The 19,743-nt window shown below is 44.3% G+C and overlaps 1 protein-coding gene and 1 long non-coding RNA gene across 8 annotated transcripts in view; both read left to right on the top strand.

The window, feature by feature from the left end:
• prkcz (protein kinase C, zeta) overlaps positions 1-19,743 on the top strand; it is a 99,640-nt gene that overhangs the window by 77,426 nt on the left and 2,471 nt on the right. For 4 of the 7 annotated variants that reach the window (XM_085146749.1, XM_085146752.1, XM_085146753.1 and 1 more), the window contains 3 exons: positions 798-877; positions 2,683-2,772; positions 8,247-8,362. In XM_085146749.1, the coding sequence (XP_085002875.1) occupies positions 798-877; positions 2,683-2,772; positions 8,247-8,362 (286 nt within the window). Of the gene's footprint in view, positions 1-797; positions 878-2,682; positions 2,773-7,973; positions 8,127-8,246; positions 8,363-9,352; positions 10,979-19,743 lie in introns of those variants that run through there. The other 3 variants (XR_014871646.1, XM_085146754.1, XM_085146750.1) reach the window with 3 other exon arrangements.
• LOC146494705 (uncharacterized) lies at positions 2,779-6,153 on the top strand. The gene is made up of 2 exons (XR_014871647.1): positions 2,779-4,986; positions 5,058-6,153. It is a non-coding gene; the product is annotated as an uncharacterized LOC146494705 (long non-coding RNA).

Genomic DNA, 19,743 nt, shown 5'->3' on the forward strand with positions numbered 1-19,743 from the left:
AGCAACTGGGAGTTCTCCTCTCTCTAAGTGTCATGACTCACCTGAAACTACCTGTCTGATTGTTTCTACTACAGCTGACCATCAACTTTAATCACCTGGTCAAAGGCACAGCACCACACAGCAGTATCAGATAAATAAGACTTTATTTTATAGATGCACAACAGGACAACTTTCATTTCTCACATCAGATCTGCAGTTCAGAGCATCAGCACATCTCAAGGTCAACTTTACTGTCAGTTCTGTAATATCTACACAGGATAAGCTCCTTAAAGGCTCTGCTGTTGTGATTCTGTGCTGCATAAATAAAACTTGAGTTAAGTGGAACATCGAGCTAGTAAAATACCCATCTTTCTAGTCACAAAACACAGCTCTCCTCTTTTTGTGTTTGCCTTGTCCTGGGTGCAGATGTCTTTTGGGTTTAAGAGAAACTGGATCTCAGATGGTGAGCGTTCACGCACACTGGTTTAAAATAATAATAAAATGGGTGAATAGCATGTTTAAAAGGAGCTGTGATGCAGTTCTTCATCTCTGGATTTGGGTTTTGAGGGAGAAACTGTTTTTACTGCATTTTGTTCTTGTTAGCTGTGGGAGTCTCAAGGCTATTAGTAGACCACAAAAAGTGTGAGAGAGAGAATAGAACAGTGTCCTCTGCATCTCCGCCCTTTCTCTGCCTCCCACGCAGCAGACACAGTCACCCACAGGCAGGTTGGACTGTGAATCATTCTCCTCCCTCCTCACGATTGTCCTTTTAATTCACTCGCTCTCTCTTTTGTTGCCGTCCTTCTTTTTGCCAACAGTTATTCTCGAGAAGCCCATTCGGATCCCAAGGTCTCTGTCGGTGAAAGCTGCCGGCGTGCTCAAGGGCTTTCTAAACAAGGTGAGACAGTCCCTCCCATAAGCACCCTCTCCTCCTGCGTGCACTCTGCTGCTCACTGTGTGGGATTGTGGCCCAGAGCATGGGCTATGTTACAATGTAGGCCTCGGTGTTTAGTTCTGAGTGGACGGTTGTGCCGCTGTTATTTTAGTATTTACACAGTACAACTCAGTTACCCAACAAAGGATATGTGGTAATCCACTCGAGGGTTTCTTGGCACCGGGGTCAGGACCGTGCTGGATCACTCGACTTGGAAGAACAACAACACAGACTGCTACTCCTGCCAGACTGGTTGTTTCTTATCATTGAAAGTGGACGATAAAGAGGGTGAAAGTGACACAGTAATTAGATTACTGCTGGGATAAGCAGCACTTTCTCACATGTAACACTGACAGGAACTAGTCCACCTCAGACCCACTCTGATGAGGGAAACTTCCAGCATGATTTCATTTAGAAAGCTGGCTCCACAGAAGCAGCACACACGATAACAGTGAAAGCACCAAAATACAAGCTGAACTATTCACACGACGTCTTTGGACCAGGCTGCTGCTGCTGCAGCTGCTGCTGCTTAAAGGCAGGCACCTCTGTCAGGCCAAGAAAACTTTAGTCCATGTGTGAAACTGAATGTAGTGACTTAATTTCACATGCTTTTTAAGAACAGCATCATGTCTGTGCACTAAGTACAAGGCTAAAGCCAGGAGTGAAAGCAGGCACACCACAGACCCAGTGGCAGTCTGGCCTGAGGCTGACACATAGTTTCAGGAGTTTTTAAAGGGAGTTTTTCCAGGCACTTTGGCGACAGTGGGAAGGAAAAACTCCCTTTAAACAGGAAGAAACCTCCGGCAGAACCAGGCTCAGGGAGGGGCAGGGCCATCTGCTGCGATTGGTTGGAGTGAGAGAAGGAAGACAGGATAAAGACATGCTTTGGAAGAGAGACAGAGATTAATAACAAGCATGATTCAGCAGAAAGTCCACAGTAAACTGGTCAAGCATAACCCTGGATGACCATGCTTTATAAATGCAGACCATTCATCATCTACTCTGTATAAGAGCTCATCTGATAGCCATGTTGTTACTCACAGTTTATTTTGACATATTCGACCATCTCTGATAAAAGCTAATTCTCTTGTGACCAGAGTCAGGGGTGTACATATCAATCAGCTGAAGAACCAGGTGCTCTACTGCAAACGTCCAGATGAGATCCCTACTCAGCACTTATTGTTTGAACCTGAGATGCTTTGGTTGCAGTGATGCAGAATAGCAGAAATAAATGTGTTGTAAGCACATGAAACTTTCATTTGGTACAAGCAGCCCTGTGGACTACAAGTAAGAGTTGATGACTGTAGTTTTTCCCCTCTGCTGTGATTGGATAGCTGGATAAAAAGTGTCCGTGATGGATGCATCACTTTACTGTGGGATATTTAGACAACGAGAAAAACCACGTGCACAGGAGACAAAGGCAAAGGTGTCTTTGGTTAAAGACCAGGTTACAGAACAACGACCGTTACTGCATTTGAGCCTGTGGTTTCATTTTTCCATGTCCTGTTTAAACCTCTGTATGTCACCTGCATGATTGTTGTGATGAGCAGTGCACAGGGAGGCTGTGCCACATGTACACATACCTTTGTAGTACTTAATGAAATTCTTGTTGTTGTCCTCAAGACAGTCATTTCATGTATAGTTCAACATTTGAATGATAATAAAATATAATAATTGGTCTTTTTCATCACACTCCTGGCAGTTCTTACAGTATGTGTACTACAGCAGCTTCTGTTGATGTTCCTGACCAGCTGTTTTGGCTCCAACAGGATCCCAAGGAGCGGCTGGGTTGTCAGGTCCAGACAGGCTTCACAGACATCAAGTCCCACACGTTTTTCCGCAGTATAGACTGGGAACAGGTAAGAACTAAAGTCTGAGTGAAAACGCATCGTTGTGTATTAAAGTTATTTCATCTTAAACACAACATACACACTGCAGTCTCACAATGATTTCCAAATGCATGGGCTTGGAAAGGAGCAGGGAACAAATCTACTCGGTTACTGCAGTCTTCTATTAAATCACCTGCTACGGCTATCATCAGCATTTTTAACTGATTTTACATAAAGTCATTGTATGGAGCTCTTGGACAACTGCTGATGACAGCGTGCTGGTAAAGATGTTTTTACTGGTTTGCAGCTTGTCTCACTCTCTGCCTTTGGTTTCAGATCAGTTCCTGAGATGGTTAAGAAAACAGTTTTCTCAAGATCAATATAATCAATACTGTTCTTCCATCTCAGAGCTGTAATGTGAAATGTTATATAAAAGTACTACAGTCACCCAGCCACATGGAGGTGACAAGCCAGTGTACTCCGAGTGCCAAGGTCTGATGATATGGGACCGTGAAGAATGAGATTCCTGTACCAGATCATTTGGGATCCAAGTTAACAACAACTGTGTGTGGTGCTGGGAGAAGCATGGACGTGAGGATAGGGACTGTGTCACACAGACAGGACCATGACTTGTTGAGTGTTGTTAGTGTGTGTGCCCCACAAGCTCGGCGTCAGAAGAGAAAGAGGAATACTGGGGTGGATGAAATGGTGGAGAGAGGTGATTTAAGCAACTAACTATAAGCACTATATAAAACTGACTGGAATTGATTGGAGCAGACTTCAGTGGACACCCCCAACCAATCACAGCAGATGGCCCCGCCCCTCCCTGAGCCTGAGGTTTCTTCCTGTTAAAAGGGAGTTTTTCCTTCCCACTGTCACCAAAGTGCTTGCTCATAGGGGGTCATATGATTGTTGGGTTTTTCTCTGTATGTGTTATTGTACAATCTACTGTGCAATATAAAGCGCCTCAAGGCGACTGTTGTTGTGATTTGGCGCTGTGTAAATAAAATAGAATAGAATTACATGTATGTGAAGGAAACAGAGGTGATGAGGAGGTTTCTGCTTGTGGAGAGAAATGGAGACATACAGATGATAGTAGACAAAAAGGACAGAAACAGCTGCAGTAAACACACATTTGAAGAAGAGGGGGAACAATAAATGACTTATAAGGGTGGAGGAAGGTGCACACAGGTAGACTGTATCTTATGTTGAAAGTGCATTAAGAAAGAGATGTGAGACTGCAAGGAGCAAATCTTCTTAGGCAGCAGTGAACAGTCTGTAGGATGAAACCAAGAAGAGGAAGTGAAGATAAAGCCAATGATTAAATGATGGAAGCTGAGGAAGGAAAACTGGAGACAGGCTCAGAGTGGTAAGAAAATATTGCCTGATGACTGGGAAAGTATATTTGAAATGGTTAGGAAAACTGCTAAGAAGGTGTTTGGTGTGTGTGGAGGAAAGAGGACAAGCAGACTTGAGGAAGTATAAGTATTCAAAGGACGAGGTTAGCAAAGGAAAAGTGGAAAAGTCAGGAAGATCAAAATAAACAAGAGACCAGGCGAACAGCAAACAGCTGGCAAAAGGAAAAAGACTTACAGACAGGACACAGTGGACAGTACCATACCACAGCACTTTATCCAGCACTTATAAAAACAAAGCCAATGAATGGAGACAGGTGGTTGGTCCAGGTGAAGCACCTGTGGAGAAAGAGCAGCTCCTTTGACAGGATTGTTTAACATAAGCCTGCAGTCAGAGGAGGCCCGAGCAGTCGAGGAGCGAGTGGTGGTTCTGATCAACAAAGATGATGTGCAGAGTCATACCATGAAGGTGTGGGGAAAGAGCTGTTTCAGCGAGCTTAGGAAGAGAGGTGATGGCTGTGTGCTGACAAACAGAACTACACATGTAATGTCTGCAGATTTCTTCACAGCTATGTTTCCCCGTCCCCCCACCTCCGTCTCAGACCCACGCTTCCTCTTCTCCACTGTTCTTAGGAGGGTAATTACACTTTTCTGCTGTCTTAATTTGAGGTTTAACAAACATCTACTATGAAAATGGTGATTTCAGGGAGTGTCCACGCGGGACTTGAGATAGGAATGGTGGTGCACAATAACTGGGATTCAAATTGAAGCATTCTGTTTGTGGCTGCTCTCATAACTCTGATGAAAATTACATGTGTGCACTTTGAACATACTATTAGAAGACATGATACCTGGAGTAGTGAGACGTGAACTACCCCGGAGGCCCGAAGTCGGAGGCCCGAAGTCGGAGGCCCGAAGTCGGAGGCCTGAAGTCGGAGGCCCGAAGTCGGAGGCCCAAAGTCGGAGGCCCGAAGTCGGAGGCCCTTACCATGCAGACTGGAGGCTGACGGTTTTCAGCTGTTTCATTGGATGATACATGATACACGTGGATGCTGAGGATAGTCTCCAAACAGAAAACACAGCTGTGTTGTCAGTTTCACGATGGTGCATAGGGAAATGTTGATCTCTAAGTATCACATTAAAAAAAACTATGTATCAGGATATGTTTTAAACTTATCTAAGTCTTAGTGTGTCTGTGTGCACACCAAGGACACAGTGGGTGATATGTGGAAGCAGAGCTCCTGAGCAGAGTCCACACAGAGCAGAGGGACAGCGAGCTGAGCGAGCTGGAGAGGTAACGCTCTCTGCCCTCAGACCTGTCTCAGGACCTGACAGGCGTGGTGTACCACCACTGTGTTACCACATATTAATATTCATCACATGTTTCCTGAGGGAAGTTTTCTCTCTGTAATAACAAAAAAAATCCGTTCTCCACAGTTCTTTTATTTTAGTCCAAGGCCAAGTGTGAAGTTAAAAGTAGTGAGCAGCAAAGGCTGACACAAGACCAGGTAGGTGCCCAGCTACTGCTGTCACAGCTCCTCCCACATTTAAAAGGTTCGATGAAACACAGAGGGTCTCACAGCCGTGGGGTCCCTTTGTCTCCAGCTGTGGACCAACAATGCAGGACGTTTCTTTGTGGGACGTTCACTGATAAAAAACAAACCAACAGTAAATGAATGGTGACTGGCCTCCCTGATGTTGTCCTTGTTTTGGAGAATGATGGAGAGGCTGAGAGCAGCACTCAGACAGCGAGCGTGGCACACCGTCATTTTACATGTGTGAGAGAGACATGTATGACAGCTCGTCACTGACACTAACGCCTGCGCACACACACACACACACACACACACACACGGTCAGTGTTGTGATCTCAGGCACCTGCACAGCCCTGACGTTCACTGACCTCTTGCATCTCCCAATGTGGTCTCAGGGACACTTTCCCCACACTTCAACATGTGTGTAGTACTAATGTTTCAGATCCTGCCTGTGTGTGTGTGTGTGTGTGTGTGTGTGTGTGTGTGTGTGTGTGTGTGTGGGCTCACTCCAGGCTTTCACTTCATTACCAACACACAGTGATTAAGCCTGCCCAGCAACACATCAGAAAGAGTGGGGAAAGTAGGAGGAGAGAGGAGAGCAGTGTAACAAGATAAAAGAATGGAGAATGAGTAAGAAAGATAGAGGCGAGAGGAGAAAGATGGAGACAGGATGTGAGGGGGTGAAACTGACAGAGTGTGTAGGTAGGCGCCGAAAACCTGAAAAAGAAATGAACAAATAGAGTGTGTGTGTGTGTGTGTGTGTTTGGGAGAATGTGGGCAAATTTGATGGATAGAAAAACATACAAAGTGAGTTATTTGGTGTTTATCTGTTTGAAGCTGAAAACACTTTGAACCAATAACATTAGAAAGTGCATCAACTACTAAACCACACACACACACACACAGTAATCACAGCTAAGCACCACAGCTGGCTGGTTCCCAGCTGTGGTGCTAGGATTGACCCACCCTGTGATCAGGGCCAGGTTTTTGTGAGTCCAGGTCCTGAAAGTAAGGCCTACAGACAGCTGCCTATCACATCTGTAATGTCTGTAATGTTCTTCATCTGTAATGTTCTTCATCTGTAATGTTTTTCACACCACCTGGTGTGGAGAACATGCCCTCCACAAAGTTTCTATGATGGGAAACTGTTTGTTTGGCTCCTGGATCAGGTCATAAAGATGGTTTTTAATGCAGTAGAGGTGATAATAGACTCATTCTTGGAGAGGAGCTGCAGTTTCCTGCAGGCTTTGGGAAGTCTGGATTTCACATGGTGTCAAATGTTAAACATCGAGATTCTCTTGTAGGTACACAACACCAGACACATTGTGTAAAAGTCTTGGATGATTCAGCCTTTACAAGGAGCATCATCATCCTTTTAGACTCCACCCACCAACACTAAGCCCGAACCATCTGAACAGTGGTAAGGCTCAATCAGCCGTCCTCGAACACTCCACCTGCTCAGAGTTTTTCAACCACACCAACACAATTGACGCTCATCACCCTTCCTACACACCACATTTAGCTTCTGTGATTCTCTGTTTTAAATGAAATCCCAGTTGAAAGATGACTCAGTGGAGAAGAACCAGTATGTGTCACCGATGACACACAGTAGATAAAATGGAAATGTCTCCAGCAGCAGTGTCTCAGAACACAGATGCTGTGGGTTGTGCGTCCCCACTGATCCAGTGTAGACATTAAAATACTTTAAAATAAGAATACAACTTTTTGGCAGAATAGCTGAAGCCCATGTTCACTGTGTGAAGCATGAGGCTGGGCACACACCTTGATCTATGACATCACGTAATATGGTCATTGTTTAATGTTCAACTATAAGAAAATGGTACCCGTGGTCTGGCTCAGCCTCTAAATCCCAGATGGTCACATCTATTTTAGGGCTTCTTTTCACCCAGCTTTCTAAAGAGAAAACAGTGAAACGCAGCATGACGAGCGAAGCTGGGTACCTGTGGTCTTTCTGTGCCCGTCTGACTTCATTGTGTTCTTAGAAAATGTCCTCAGCACACATTTGAACAGGATGAGGGACGAATGTGAAACCATGGAAACAAATCAGACAAAAACTCTGGCTGAATCACTCAGGCATAATTATTCTGCTGCCTCAACCTTCTTCGTTCTGTTGTTTGGCTTCATCGCCACGCAGAAATACAGCAACACGAGCCCAAGCTTCACTGTTTCACATCTGGCCAAATGTTGGTGCAGATGTGTTAGAATATGTTTGTGCTTTCACGTTACCTGTTCAGTGACATCAGGCTATCACACACTGATGATGGATGTCAAATATGTGCCATTAAGTCCTTTGTCTTTTTGGTGATTTTGATTCACACAGAATCACTCACTGGGTTTTGCTCTTTGCCTCGCCCCCTCCCTCCCTGCCTCCCCGGGACCAAGTGGACATGTCAGACCCTACCAGGGGCTGTTTCCCTGGGTAACACAGCTCCCAGGATCAGAGGGGACACATAAACTCCTCCACTGTGGAAATGTGGGTGTGGGGGTGTCTACACTTGTGAAAATGTGCCTTTTTTTATTTGACTTCATGGCTCCACTCTCAGTGAGTAAAAGCAACTGTTATATGTAATACACTCTGTTTGTTTTCACTCAGCTGGAGAAGAAAGAAGTGACGCCGCCCTTCAAACCTCAAATCTCTGATGAGTACGGCCTAGAAAACTTTGACACGCAGTTTACTAATGAACCAGTGCAGCTAACACCAGACGATGAGTAAGTACTGCTTTTCAGCTCAAACACAGCCTTCATTAAAGTCAAGCTTATGTGAATAAAGTTTCATGTGTGGAACTGCACATCTGTCTTAACGTAAGCATGACTGTTGTTTTGTCATGATAGCTCTTTACTGTGATCAGTTACTGCCATCATCAAGCACTCAGAAGAACTGTATGGAGGGTTCTCACAGATAACTCCATATTTTTGTTTTTGGACTCCCTTAGAGTAGCTTTGCATGATTCCCAGTTCAGAATAAGTCTTTGTTTTTCTTATACGGAGCATTCAGCGCTGTGTGCAGCAGTGAAAACATAATAATATCACAGCTTAAACACAGGTTGTCCTGTCTCTTTGTGGATCATACCATATGATAGAGGGAGTAACATATGGTTCAAGGTGGGGGTGTGATTACATCGGGGTCGGCTCTGAGCTCCTCTAGTTTGCAGCAGTGATAGACAGCTAGTGAGGTCACAACTATCCATAGACACTGATGTTCCCAAAGGACAGTGGGATCTGCCGGAGCAGGATCAATCCGATTCAATTCAGTTTTATTTATACAGCGCCAAATCACAACAACAGTCGCCTCAAGGTGCTTTATGTTGTACAGTAGACCCTACAATAATACATCAGTCATATAAGCAAACACTTTGGTGACAGTGGGAAGGCAGGTCTTTATGTCTTTAAGACATTCCTGCAGTTTAACTAATTGGTGTGTGTTATCTGGCTTCATGGATAGATAGAGCTGGGTGTCATCAGCATAGCAGTGAAAATTTATGCTATGTCTTCTAATGATGCTGCCTAAGGGAAGCATGTATAATGTAAACAGAATTGGTCCTAGCACTGAACCCTGTGGAACACCATAATTAACCTCAGTGTGTGAAGAGGACTCTCCATTTACATGCACAAATTGGAGTCTATTAGATAGATATGATACAAACCACTGCAGCGCAGTACCTGTAATACCTACAGCATGTTCTAATCGCTCTAATACAGGTGGATGAGACCGTTGAGAGGTGGAGGCAAGATCTGGAGAGAGAGGAATGAAAATCAGCAGAATATGACAGAATAATGAGTGTGAATGAGACAGAGGCACGGGCAGCTACAAGGAGCAGAGAAGAGTTTAAATGCCTGTAGTCAACCATCCAACAACAGACAGAAGAAGAGCGTGCAGGTAGAGTGGAGTAGGTGCAGATGTGTGTTATGGGTGATTTGTGAAAGCAAATATTCAGAAGATTGTAATGAGCTGGAGGTGGGAGAGATTCACTGGGAATGACCAGGATGGACAGGATTAGAAATGAGTAGATCAGGTCAACTGAAAGGAAGAGGAAAGATGTAAGTCCCAGGACTGCTGCTTCTGTGTTTCTTATACAGATGTGCAGCAGCCACTATAGAGGTGTTCAGTGAAGACAACAGTCCATCCTGTCTTGGTCACACAGAGCCTAAAAACAGAGCTCACTCTGTAACGTCACACAAACACTGGGTGGACCATCTTCCCAGCAGACTCCTGCATCCAATAAAGAATGCCCCCATGTGAGTTTCCAATGTTGGGGGCTTGTTTTGATTAATGCAAACATGCAGCTCCAGGATCTGAGTGGAGCCCTTGTTTAAGGCTGAACTTTGAAGAGAAAAGGCTTAAAGATATTACACAACCACGGACACAGAAAGGAACACATCATCCTGTTTTCCTTTCTGTGTCACTAAATAGATTCCATAAGGCTTTGGCAGCAGATCTATCCCAGCCAATGTTAGAAAACATCATGTTGGTTTGATTCTCGATGCTCCAAAACTTGAATTTCTCCTTCTGAGGATTTATGGAGCTTGTGATCATGATGGCAGGAACACAATGCCTTTATGGAACGGTTCACATAAGTCCGAGTTGATAATACAGACAGAGGTGTTACTGTCTGGCTGTGACAGTTACATGGTGGACATTAGAGAGCTACTGTGTGGTAAACACTGCTGGGCTCTGACTGAAGGCTCTTACAGGATGGAGTAAGATGTTTGTGCAGCAACAAAAAGCTGAGGTCACCAAAACCAAAATATGACAGTGCAGTATTAAACAAAATGTCACTGCAGAGTAGGAAACCCTGTCAGCACGTGTGATCGAGCCACACTTCAGTGGCCTTGGTGACTTGTTTCGTGCGTCGGTGTACACTGTGAACGGTTTTCCTGGAGCATGTGCACTGGTATCATTGTTTCCCTGCTAACAGCACTGCTCTTCATTACTGTTTCCCTCCCTGTTTCCTGTTGGCATCTGTCTTTGTTTTATGTGAATAACTTAATGACTATCTGCACTTTCTGAGCTTTATAAGGCCGGTCCAAGCCTGCTGTTAATCAGCACAACTGTTGCTCAGAAGCAGAAGCCGAACCTATAATTAAATCCATTAGGCACCTTTAAATAATGGGATCCCTGCTAGCATGACGACAGACTAAGAAGCCTTCTAAAATAATTGGATCTGGCACACTGCTGGACTGTGTAATTTTTGTTTGCATGGACGTTCAATTTTCAATTCAATTTTATTTACACAGCACCAAATCACAACAGTCGATTCAAGGAGCTTTATATTGTAAGGTAGACCCTACAATACTACATACAGAGAAAACCCAACAATCATTTGACCCACTATGAGCAAGCACTTTGGCGACAGTGGGAAGGAAAAACTCCCTTTAAACAGGAAGAAACCTCCGGCAGAACCAGGCTCAGGGAGGGGCGGGGCCATCTGCTGCGACCAGTTGGGGTGAGAGAAGGAAGACAGGATAAAGACATGCTGTGGAAGAGAGACAGAGATTAATAACAAGTATGATTCAATGCAGAGAGGTCTATTAACACATAGTGAGTGAAGAACAAACACCCAATGCATCACGGGAATCCCCGGCAGCCTACGTCTATTGCAGCATAACTAAGGGAGGATTCAGGGTCACCTGGTCCAGCCCTAACTTTATGCTTTAGCAAAAAGGAAAGTTTGAAGCCTAATCTTAAACGTAGAGATAGTGTCTGTCTCCTGAATCCAAACTGGAAGCTGGTTCCACAGAAGAGGGGCCTGAAAACTGAAGGACATGTGGGTGTTGGTGGCGTGCTACACACAGCTGGTCTTGTTTGGGCTGTTTTTGGTCTTTCAGAGTGAAGTTGTAACATGCGTTAAACTGTGTTTAAGAACAATGCGTGCCCACTGCAGCACCACATAGCTCATGGTCCCTCCATATTTCATATACAGTTTATGTGGAATTCAGCAGAATTTTACACAGTATGGCTGAAAAACCTCTAGATTGTGTAACTCCTGGAGCTGTCTGCCTGCCGGGGGCCTGTTTGTCATGGCTCGTGATCATCTGTACCTCCGCAGTGTCTTGACTTGGAATTCACTCCAAAATAAATGACGCCCTTCGTGCTGTCAGTAATTGGTATTATCACTGCAGAGCTGTTGACTGTGCTGCACTTGGCGGCCTTATTACATGCCCGTCATGATCTGCACCCACGGCAGATGTCTTTGGGAAGCATCCAGTTTGAAGTTTGTGCTGTTCAGCAGATATCGATGTTCAAAACCAGCCTCGGAGTGGCTGTGTCTCGCAGCTCATTAAGGGGCTGCAGCGAGATGTCTCTGAAGTTCATCCCAGCTCGTTTGTGTCAGACTTTGATGACGGGAGTCTGCGACTAACTCTTAGGAAGACGATCGTAGAAGAAGTCCAAATTGTGCAGTGGTGAGAAGAGGGAGATGAGTGGGAGAACGGGGTGGGGAGTACGTGACCAGTTCAGCAGCAGAGATAGCAAGTTGGCATCAAAAACTGCAGCACGTCAAAAGAAGATGCACGGCTCCTCCCTGTGTCTCGCACTTTATCTCCCCACCCCCTCCTCTTCCCTGTTACTAAGGAGAGGGGCTGACGTTGCCCACTCTCGCTAGGAGGGGGTGATGCAAAAGCTCTCCAGTCTCCCCTCTCTCCCACTCATGATGGCTTTGGCACAAGAAGAAAGAGAAGTGAAAGCCATGAAAGGAGAGAGAAGGGTAAACCCTCCATGTTAGAGATTTACATTGCGACATTAAAAGCCAGGATGGCTGGGGGCCCTCGGCAGCATGTGAGAGGAGTGCAGGAGAGGCTTTCTGTGCCAGCTCCCTATCTTAGAAAATGGCCAAGCTCTGCCTGTGCTTAGGAAACGAGGCCTTTGTCTTCACTAGCCTTGATCCTTAGTGATGGATTTCAAGGGCCTGAATATATAGCAGCTAGGACTATAGCACTGCTTTAGTGTGGCACGTCCTCACAGAGCCGATGACGTGTTTGCAGCAGCTCACTTTTTTTGTTAAATCCTTTTTTCCCATTCTTGGATGAACAGATCTTTCCAGACTTGTGCAGTCATACTCTTCCCTACGTTACTTTGCATTCACTGATGCTGCATGTCTGTCTGTGATGTTCACCGGCAGGTGTTGCAGCTAGTTGCATTGTTTTAGTGATTGCACGAATAATTTGAATCATGCATGTACATCCAGCCCCAACTGTGTGATGCTGTTGTGTCATTATGGACTAAATCTCTGATATATTCACTTCATCTTCCCTTACATAATGCCAGCTCACAGTCAACCACATCGTAGCTAAAAAACCCAACAACCAGACAACCTGCTATCAGCAAGCCCTTGGTGAGACCACCTATCTATGCATTGAATTCAGGGCCACAGGGGGAGAGCCATGTACACTGTGGACAGGCTGTCAGTCTGTCACAGGGCTAACACAGAGAAATAACCAGGTGCTCAGCACTGATGCCTCGCAGCAAGAAGGTCCTGGTTGGAATCCACCATCTGTGTGGAGCTTGCATGTTTTCCTCGCTTCTTTCCGACTGATGTGGCTTTCTCCCACAGTCCAAGACGAGCAGTTATTGGAGGTTAACTGGTGATTGTAATTGCATACAGGTGTGAATGTGAGTGGTTTGTCTGTCTCAGCTCAGGGGCAGCCATCTGCCATGAAAAGGAAGACTGAAATTGTTTCATTACCACCACCTTAAAGCCTTTAATAAGGATAAACTGGTCATATTTCAAACTGTGAGACTTTCTGTCTTGTCTCTGCTCTCACCTACCAGCAGGTCGCACTGGATGGCTGCCACACCTGAGCCTGGTTCTGATCAACTTCCTGTTTAAAGGCTGTTTTTCCCTCCTACCTTTGCCGACTGTTAGCTTATTACAATAAAGCGCCTTGTTGTGAATTGGCACTATAGAAGCAAAATGGAATTTAATTAAAATGTGTCTGACACGACTGTGAGTGTGAGAAGATGATGCAGGGTTTTGAAATTCACACCAAAGGTGCCGCTACTCAAAGTTTGAATTTCAGTGAGGTCAGCCTCAAGGTCAGAGGTCAAGCTTTCTGAAACTCTTGTGACTGTGATAACTGAAGCAGGAAGTCACCAAGGACATTCAAATGTAACTGTACGCACAGCTACGTGGAGGCTGAGGGGTAGCACCTGTTTACACACTCACACAGTGTGATAGATGCATCCAGGGCAAGTGCAAGGGTCAGGGTGAAAGAGTGTGTGTGTTTGTGTGTGTGTATGAGGCTTGTAGTAAGAAAGTATTAAAGCTGTGTATATGTACTAGAGATGGCACGATACCACTTTTTTATGTCCGATACCGATATTATAAATTTGGATAGCTGCCGATACCGATATGAATCCGATATAGTGTGTTTTTTAATCAATAAAATGTTTTTTTTAATATCTTGCTGCATTTTGTATAAGTTCATACTCAAGTTTAAATAAATAATAACACTAAAGCTATTCTGTTATACCTGTATGTAAAAAATACATACAGGTATAACAATCAATCTAATAAACTTAAACCTGCTCCATCCTCCCTATTCTGGTATTTTAAAGAGTACTTAGCAGAAATATTAAACAACCTAACTAATAGGGTTGCAAACTCCCAGCAAAAAACAAACAAACCACCCTCCACCTCATGATGCTTAATCGATGTAATCAAATTTAATTTGATGCAGGGGGAAAATGCACAGAAATAAATTATTTTTCAAGAATAATTAAATAGATTCAACATCTTTCTTCAACAGAATTGCAGACTGCACAGATGGTATCTTCCCAAAGGAAAAAGTACTATAGTTTACTAGGGTATATTAGACTTAACAGTTACTATATACAGTAATGGACTTCTATATATTTTACATCAGATTAAAACTTTGGGTGTAAGAGTCAGATAATTATTTATTAAAAAGCTACACATTTTAAATGAGAATAAGAAAGAAAAGTATGTCTTTGTGCCCCCTTTTCCCTGTTCATGCCCTATCTGCCCCCCTGGCTAAACTTTGCTCGATCCGCCCCTGCACAGTTACCAGCCGTCAGCTGCGTAGAAAAAGATCCTGGTGTACAAAGTAATATTAAATAAATTCTAACAACAGCTTATCAAGCTTAAACGTGCTGCTGTTGTTCAGCCGCTGGTCTCCTCTTTCTGGTGCAAAGTGGGCCAAAAACAAAGAAGAGAGACGGACTCGCGAAAAGCCGATCAGCTGATCATTAAGCAGTTTCACGATTGAAGTAGCAGCAGGAGAGAGGGAGAGAGGCAGTCGCTCCTAATATCGGTTGTTACGCTTAACGTGGGAATGCTTTACAAATATTCAGAGATGAACTTACACACTTGCTTTACTTCTCTCTGGGAAAACTTCCTCGGAGATGAAATGCTGGTTTGGTAGGACGCTACAAATACACACAGCCGCTCTATCACGTGACACACACTGCTGCAACGTGCTAGGTTATGAGCCGAGTTACGCCGTGTAGCAACTTTTGTGAGGTGCTTTTTTGATATTTAATGGATCGGATTACATTTTTTATTTCTCGCTGATATCCGATCCAGTAATTTGGGTCAGTATCAGACCGATACCGATACGTAATATCGGATTGGTCCATCTCTAATATGTACCACTGTGTTCACTGTTAATCTGTCATTAAGAATTAAAATGGTTCTGAGGGTGGGAGGAGATTCAACTCAATAATAGTATGGATGATGATAATGAAGTCGCACGTAGTGTAATATACCTTTAGATCTGAGAAAACGAAACTCTTTTACTGGGACATTTACTAGGATATTTGCTTTGGCTGTTTCTAAAATGAAGTGTGGCTATCTAAGTCACCACTGTCAACACGACACATTCTTACTCAGCTAAAAGCACTTACAGAGCTGCACTTACAGAGCTGCACTACAGAGCTGCACTTACAGAGCTGCACTACAGAGCGGTCCACTGATCTGAATGCCAGCCCACATCACCCATCACCGATGGCTCAACTGCTCCATTTATAGTTGGGGAAACATGTCCAGGCCACACCTTAGCTTTCATTTACCTAATGGAGACAGCTGTGTGAATTACAGCTGGTAGTGTACACCTGTAAGTATGTGCATCAGCTTAGTGTTCAGCTACAACTGTGACTGAGATGGACATGAGACAAATTTGAGGAAATGATGCAGACAAACTTGAGCAACACGTTTGTATTTTTCTCTCTTTGTCCACTTTAACACGGACGTGTCAGCGCTAACGTCTTCAGCGTGGGCTTAGAGAGGAGAGCTTCCAGTTTACAAACCTAGCCTGTTGTTTTTTGGTGTGAAAAGATTAGATGGATTAGCTCCCACTAATCCAGAGCTTCCCAGAGTGTGGGGCCCGCCCCCTACAGGGGGCGCAGAGCCATTGCAGGGGAGGCGCGGTATGGAAAGGGGAAAAAAATCCAAAAAACTCTTGGACACTGCTAGCACGGGGCGCCCACACAAACGCAAAGCAGGAGATGAAGCATCGCTGAATATGTTTCCAAACCAACTTCATTCTAAGCCAAAGACGAGAAAATATGGTGAAGCATATCTGCCCTTTGGTTTCACCTGCACAAGTGCCGAGGTAGGTCTCCCCTGCAGAATTGGTTTTCCCTTCGTGGGGAGCAGCGCTGGGTTGTTCAAATCACAGACAAACAGTATCCCACATTCTTGATTTTTAGTTCACAAACACTTGTTGTAATGACTAACTACTCCTGACATTTTGGAGATGTTAGCTCTTTATACAGTAAAGTTACAGTGAGATACAAATAAAATCAGTCTGATCCTGCCACACTTTGTTCCCCCTGTCTAAATCACGGACTAACAGTATCCTACAGCTGTTTATGTTTTTGAACCCATTTTTGCACAGAGAGACATTTTTTTGAAAAATGTATTGATAGCAATGTTGAACATTACTACACAGGAAAAAAACAACTACACGTAAAATAATTACACCGTGACGCCTCTGCCTTTCTAAATGGAGGGACAGTAACTGCGTGTTTATATGTAAGCGTGTAAAACTTGAAGATAGAGACAAAATACTGTTAATCTTACTATCTGTCATTCTGCAATTTATCTCATGTAAACAATAACGTGGCGCACAGCATGACGCGAACAAAGGCACATACCTTTGATGTTGTGTGACGAACTCTGTATTCCTCGTCCACATGTAAATGCAAAAAAGGAGTTTTAAAAAATCTCAGTTTTCGGTGATTCGAAACGCCGTTTACGTGTGGACGAAACAGCTGCATTTTCAAAAATACCCGTGTAGGCGTGGACGTAGCGTATAAGAGTTAGTAGTTTATTTTATTACTACCTTAATTTATTGCAGATTACTTGTATTTGCTTAATTGTTTACTAAATGTTTGAGGTGTGAAATAAACCGCAATGGAGCAAAATATGGGTGTGTGTGGTTGGCGGATGTGTTTGTGCGGGGGGGGGACATTTTTCTTGTAAAACAAAGGGGGGCCTAGCAAAAAAAGTTTGGGAACCACTGCACTAATCAAACCTTTGAGTTCAAGTTTTGGCCAAACTGAACCCCAGAGGCTCCTCAGTTCCTGTGAAACCTGCCTGTGTGCTGTGATGATGGTAAATCTGCCTCGATTCATTCATATGAACTTTTGGATCAGTTCTGCAATGAAACACACACAGTCTCCAAAAATGCATAGCACAGCTGAGGTTAGTAATGTTGAAGAATAACCTAATGTGTAACGTTTTATTAATCACCCTTGTGCTCGTCCAGCCCAGCTGAAACATTGCCATCAGTTAGCGTTAGCTCAGACTGGTCCACTGATCTCAGCCCACATCAGCTGATGGCTCAGCTGCACGTTCCCACAGAGGATGTGTTTTTGAGCTGTGTTAGCCTCCACACTGCTGGTTCGTTTGATCCTTCCATCCTTGTAAGACCCTGACATGATGTCAGGAAAAACAAAAACCACTGTGCAGATGAATCAGGAACTGGCTGAATACTTTATGTGTTTGTTTCTTCCACTAACGAAGGAATAATCTCAGGTGGAACTTTATAAACTGTGGATTAGGAGCAGCTGGGTAAAAAAATGCAGTCCCTTAGCAACACTACCGCCTTCTCCCTACTGCAGCAACAGGCTGTTTACTCGTGCATCTGTGTGTGTGTGTGTGTGTGTGTGTGTGTGTACGTGTGTGGTTGTGTTGGCCAATGGAAGGGAGCGGGGCATGGTTAAGCACTTGCCGAAGGGAGGCCTCTTGCTGGGAAAGGCCAAGATGTTTTCTCACTGCAGACACGGAGCAGAGGGCTTTGAAGTTAAAACAATAGGTACGTTCACTGGTCCTCTCCCTGCTCCACCAGGTGGGTGGGAGTCTCACTTTAAGGGCCACCGCTTTGTCAGATAGCTTGCAGATCCCACCCACAGAGAGCACCGGGACAAGTGAATGAAACGCTATAGTGTCTTTGAGTGTGCAGACTGGAATATTGATGAAGCAAATATTTTCTCTCCATCTGATCTCATGTGAAGGACTCGCACTGTGGGAGTAGGTCAAGCAACAATAATGCCATTAGATTTAGAAAGTGGGCTTTTTTGTTTTCAAGTTTCAGGGAGAACAAGGAGGCAGAGTGAAAGACCACAGAGGGGGAAACACAAAGGAGAGTGGAGAAGGTTTGGGAGACAACCAAAACAAACAGTGTGTTCAACCAATGTAAATGGTTCTTTTTGCTGACTTGGAAAACGTGAAAGCGTTACCAGATGGAGACGAAGAAGAGAGAGTGCAGAAAGAGCCGTGGACACACTGATCCACAGAGCGATCCGCGGTGTGATCCACAGAGCGATCCATGGTGTGATCCACACACTGATCCACAGTGTTTGCAGTTGAAGCTAATAAACGTGCAAAAGTTTCAGAGTAAAACAAGCTTAAAAACCTGCTGTGTCTCCACAGACCTACAGTCTTTCTAATGAATCCTCCAAAAACAAACCTGATGTCATACGTCAGCATTTTCCTTTAACCCTGGAGAACCCATGGGGTCAAATTTGACCCCATGGGTTCTCCAGGGTTAAAATCATTTTCAGCAGCACGACGTTTATCCCAATCAGAGTAAGAACAGCAGGGCATGTTTCAGATCTCTGTTACGCTGGTGTGGGCACTCTTCTGTCCACACACTCCCCACCCTGCTGCAGCCTTCACCTTATAGGACAGGCTGGCACATGGACAAATGCCAAACTTTAGGCATCAAGGTCAACAAGTGGCTCAGGCCACTTCATTAGGTAAACCTTGATATTAACAGCTTGGACCTCGCTTCATCCTCACAACTCTGCTAATTCTTTGTGCGTTGCTCAGACGTGTTGGTCCATATTTACATGATAGTATCACACAGATACTACAGAGTCGTCATGGTACACATTTCAAATTTGGTCATTGTGGAATCCATTTGAAAGGTTCAAGCCAGTTAAAAACTAGTTCAGGCTGATCTGAGCTATGCCAAAAAACTGTCTCCCACACCACATTACACCAAGTGCTGCTACAAGGAAGAATGGATCCATGCTTTATGCTGATTAGCAGTTTGTGACCATTGTAGCAGAAATGGAGACTCAGCAGACTAGGCAGTGTTTTTCTAATCTTCTATTGTCCAGTGTTGGTGAGCTTATGTGAACTGTAGCCTCAGTTTCCTGTTCATAGCTGACAGGAGGAGCATACACTGTGGTCTGTGCATTCTGCTCTGACCTCTGGCATCAACAATTTGTGCCGAGAGAACCGCCGCTCACTCATATTTTCTTTTTCCCCTCAACCATTCTCTAAAACCAGAAAGATGATTGTGTGGAAAATCCCCGCAGAGCTACACTTTCTGAATTACTGAGTTAATCACCTTGCTACATTCTATCATTTCAATCATCTTTCTTAAAGCAAATTTAGTGGTATTTGTATCAGTAGGTACGTTCTACTGATACCTGTACTGATTGCCAAGAAAATGAAAACAGAACCATAACTCAGTGGGTACAGAGCCCGAAAATGGTCTAAACAATGGTCTGCAAATCACCATGGACATTCCCCCACCCCTCCCAAAAACATAATTTTACTTCCTTCAGATTCCAAACCTGGAAAAAGATGTGGTGACGCTCACCTGAGAGACGCCAGGAG

Source organism: Neolamprologus multifasciatus, chromosome 20 (assembly GCF_963576455.1).
Source record: "Neolamprologus multifasciatus chromosome 20, fNeoMul1.2, whole genome shotgun sequence".
In the NCBI taxonomy this organism is placed as follows: Eukaryota; Metazoa; Chordata; class Actinopteri; order Cichliformes; family Cichlidae; genus Neolamprologus; species Neolamprologus multifasciatus.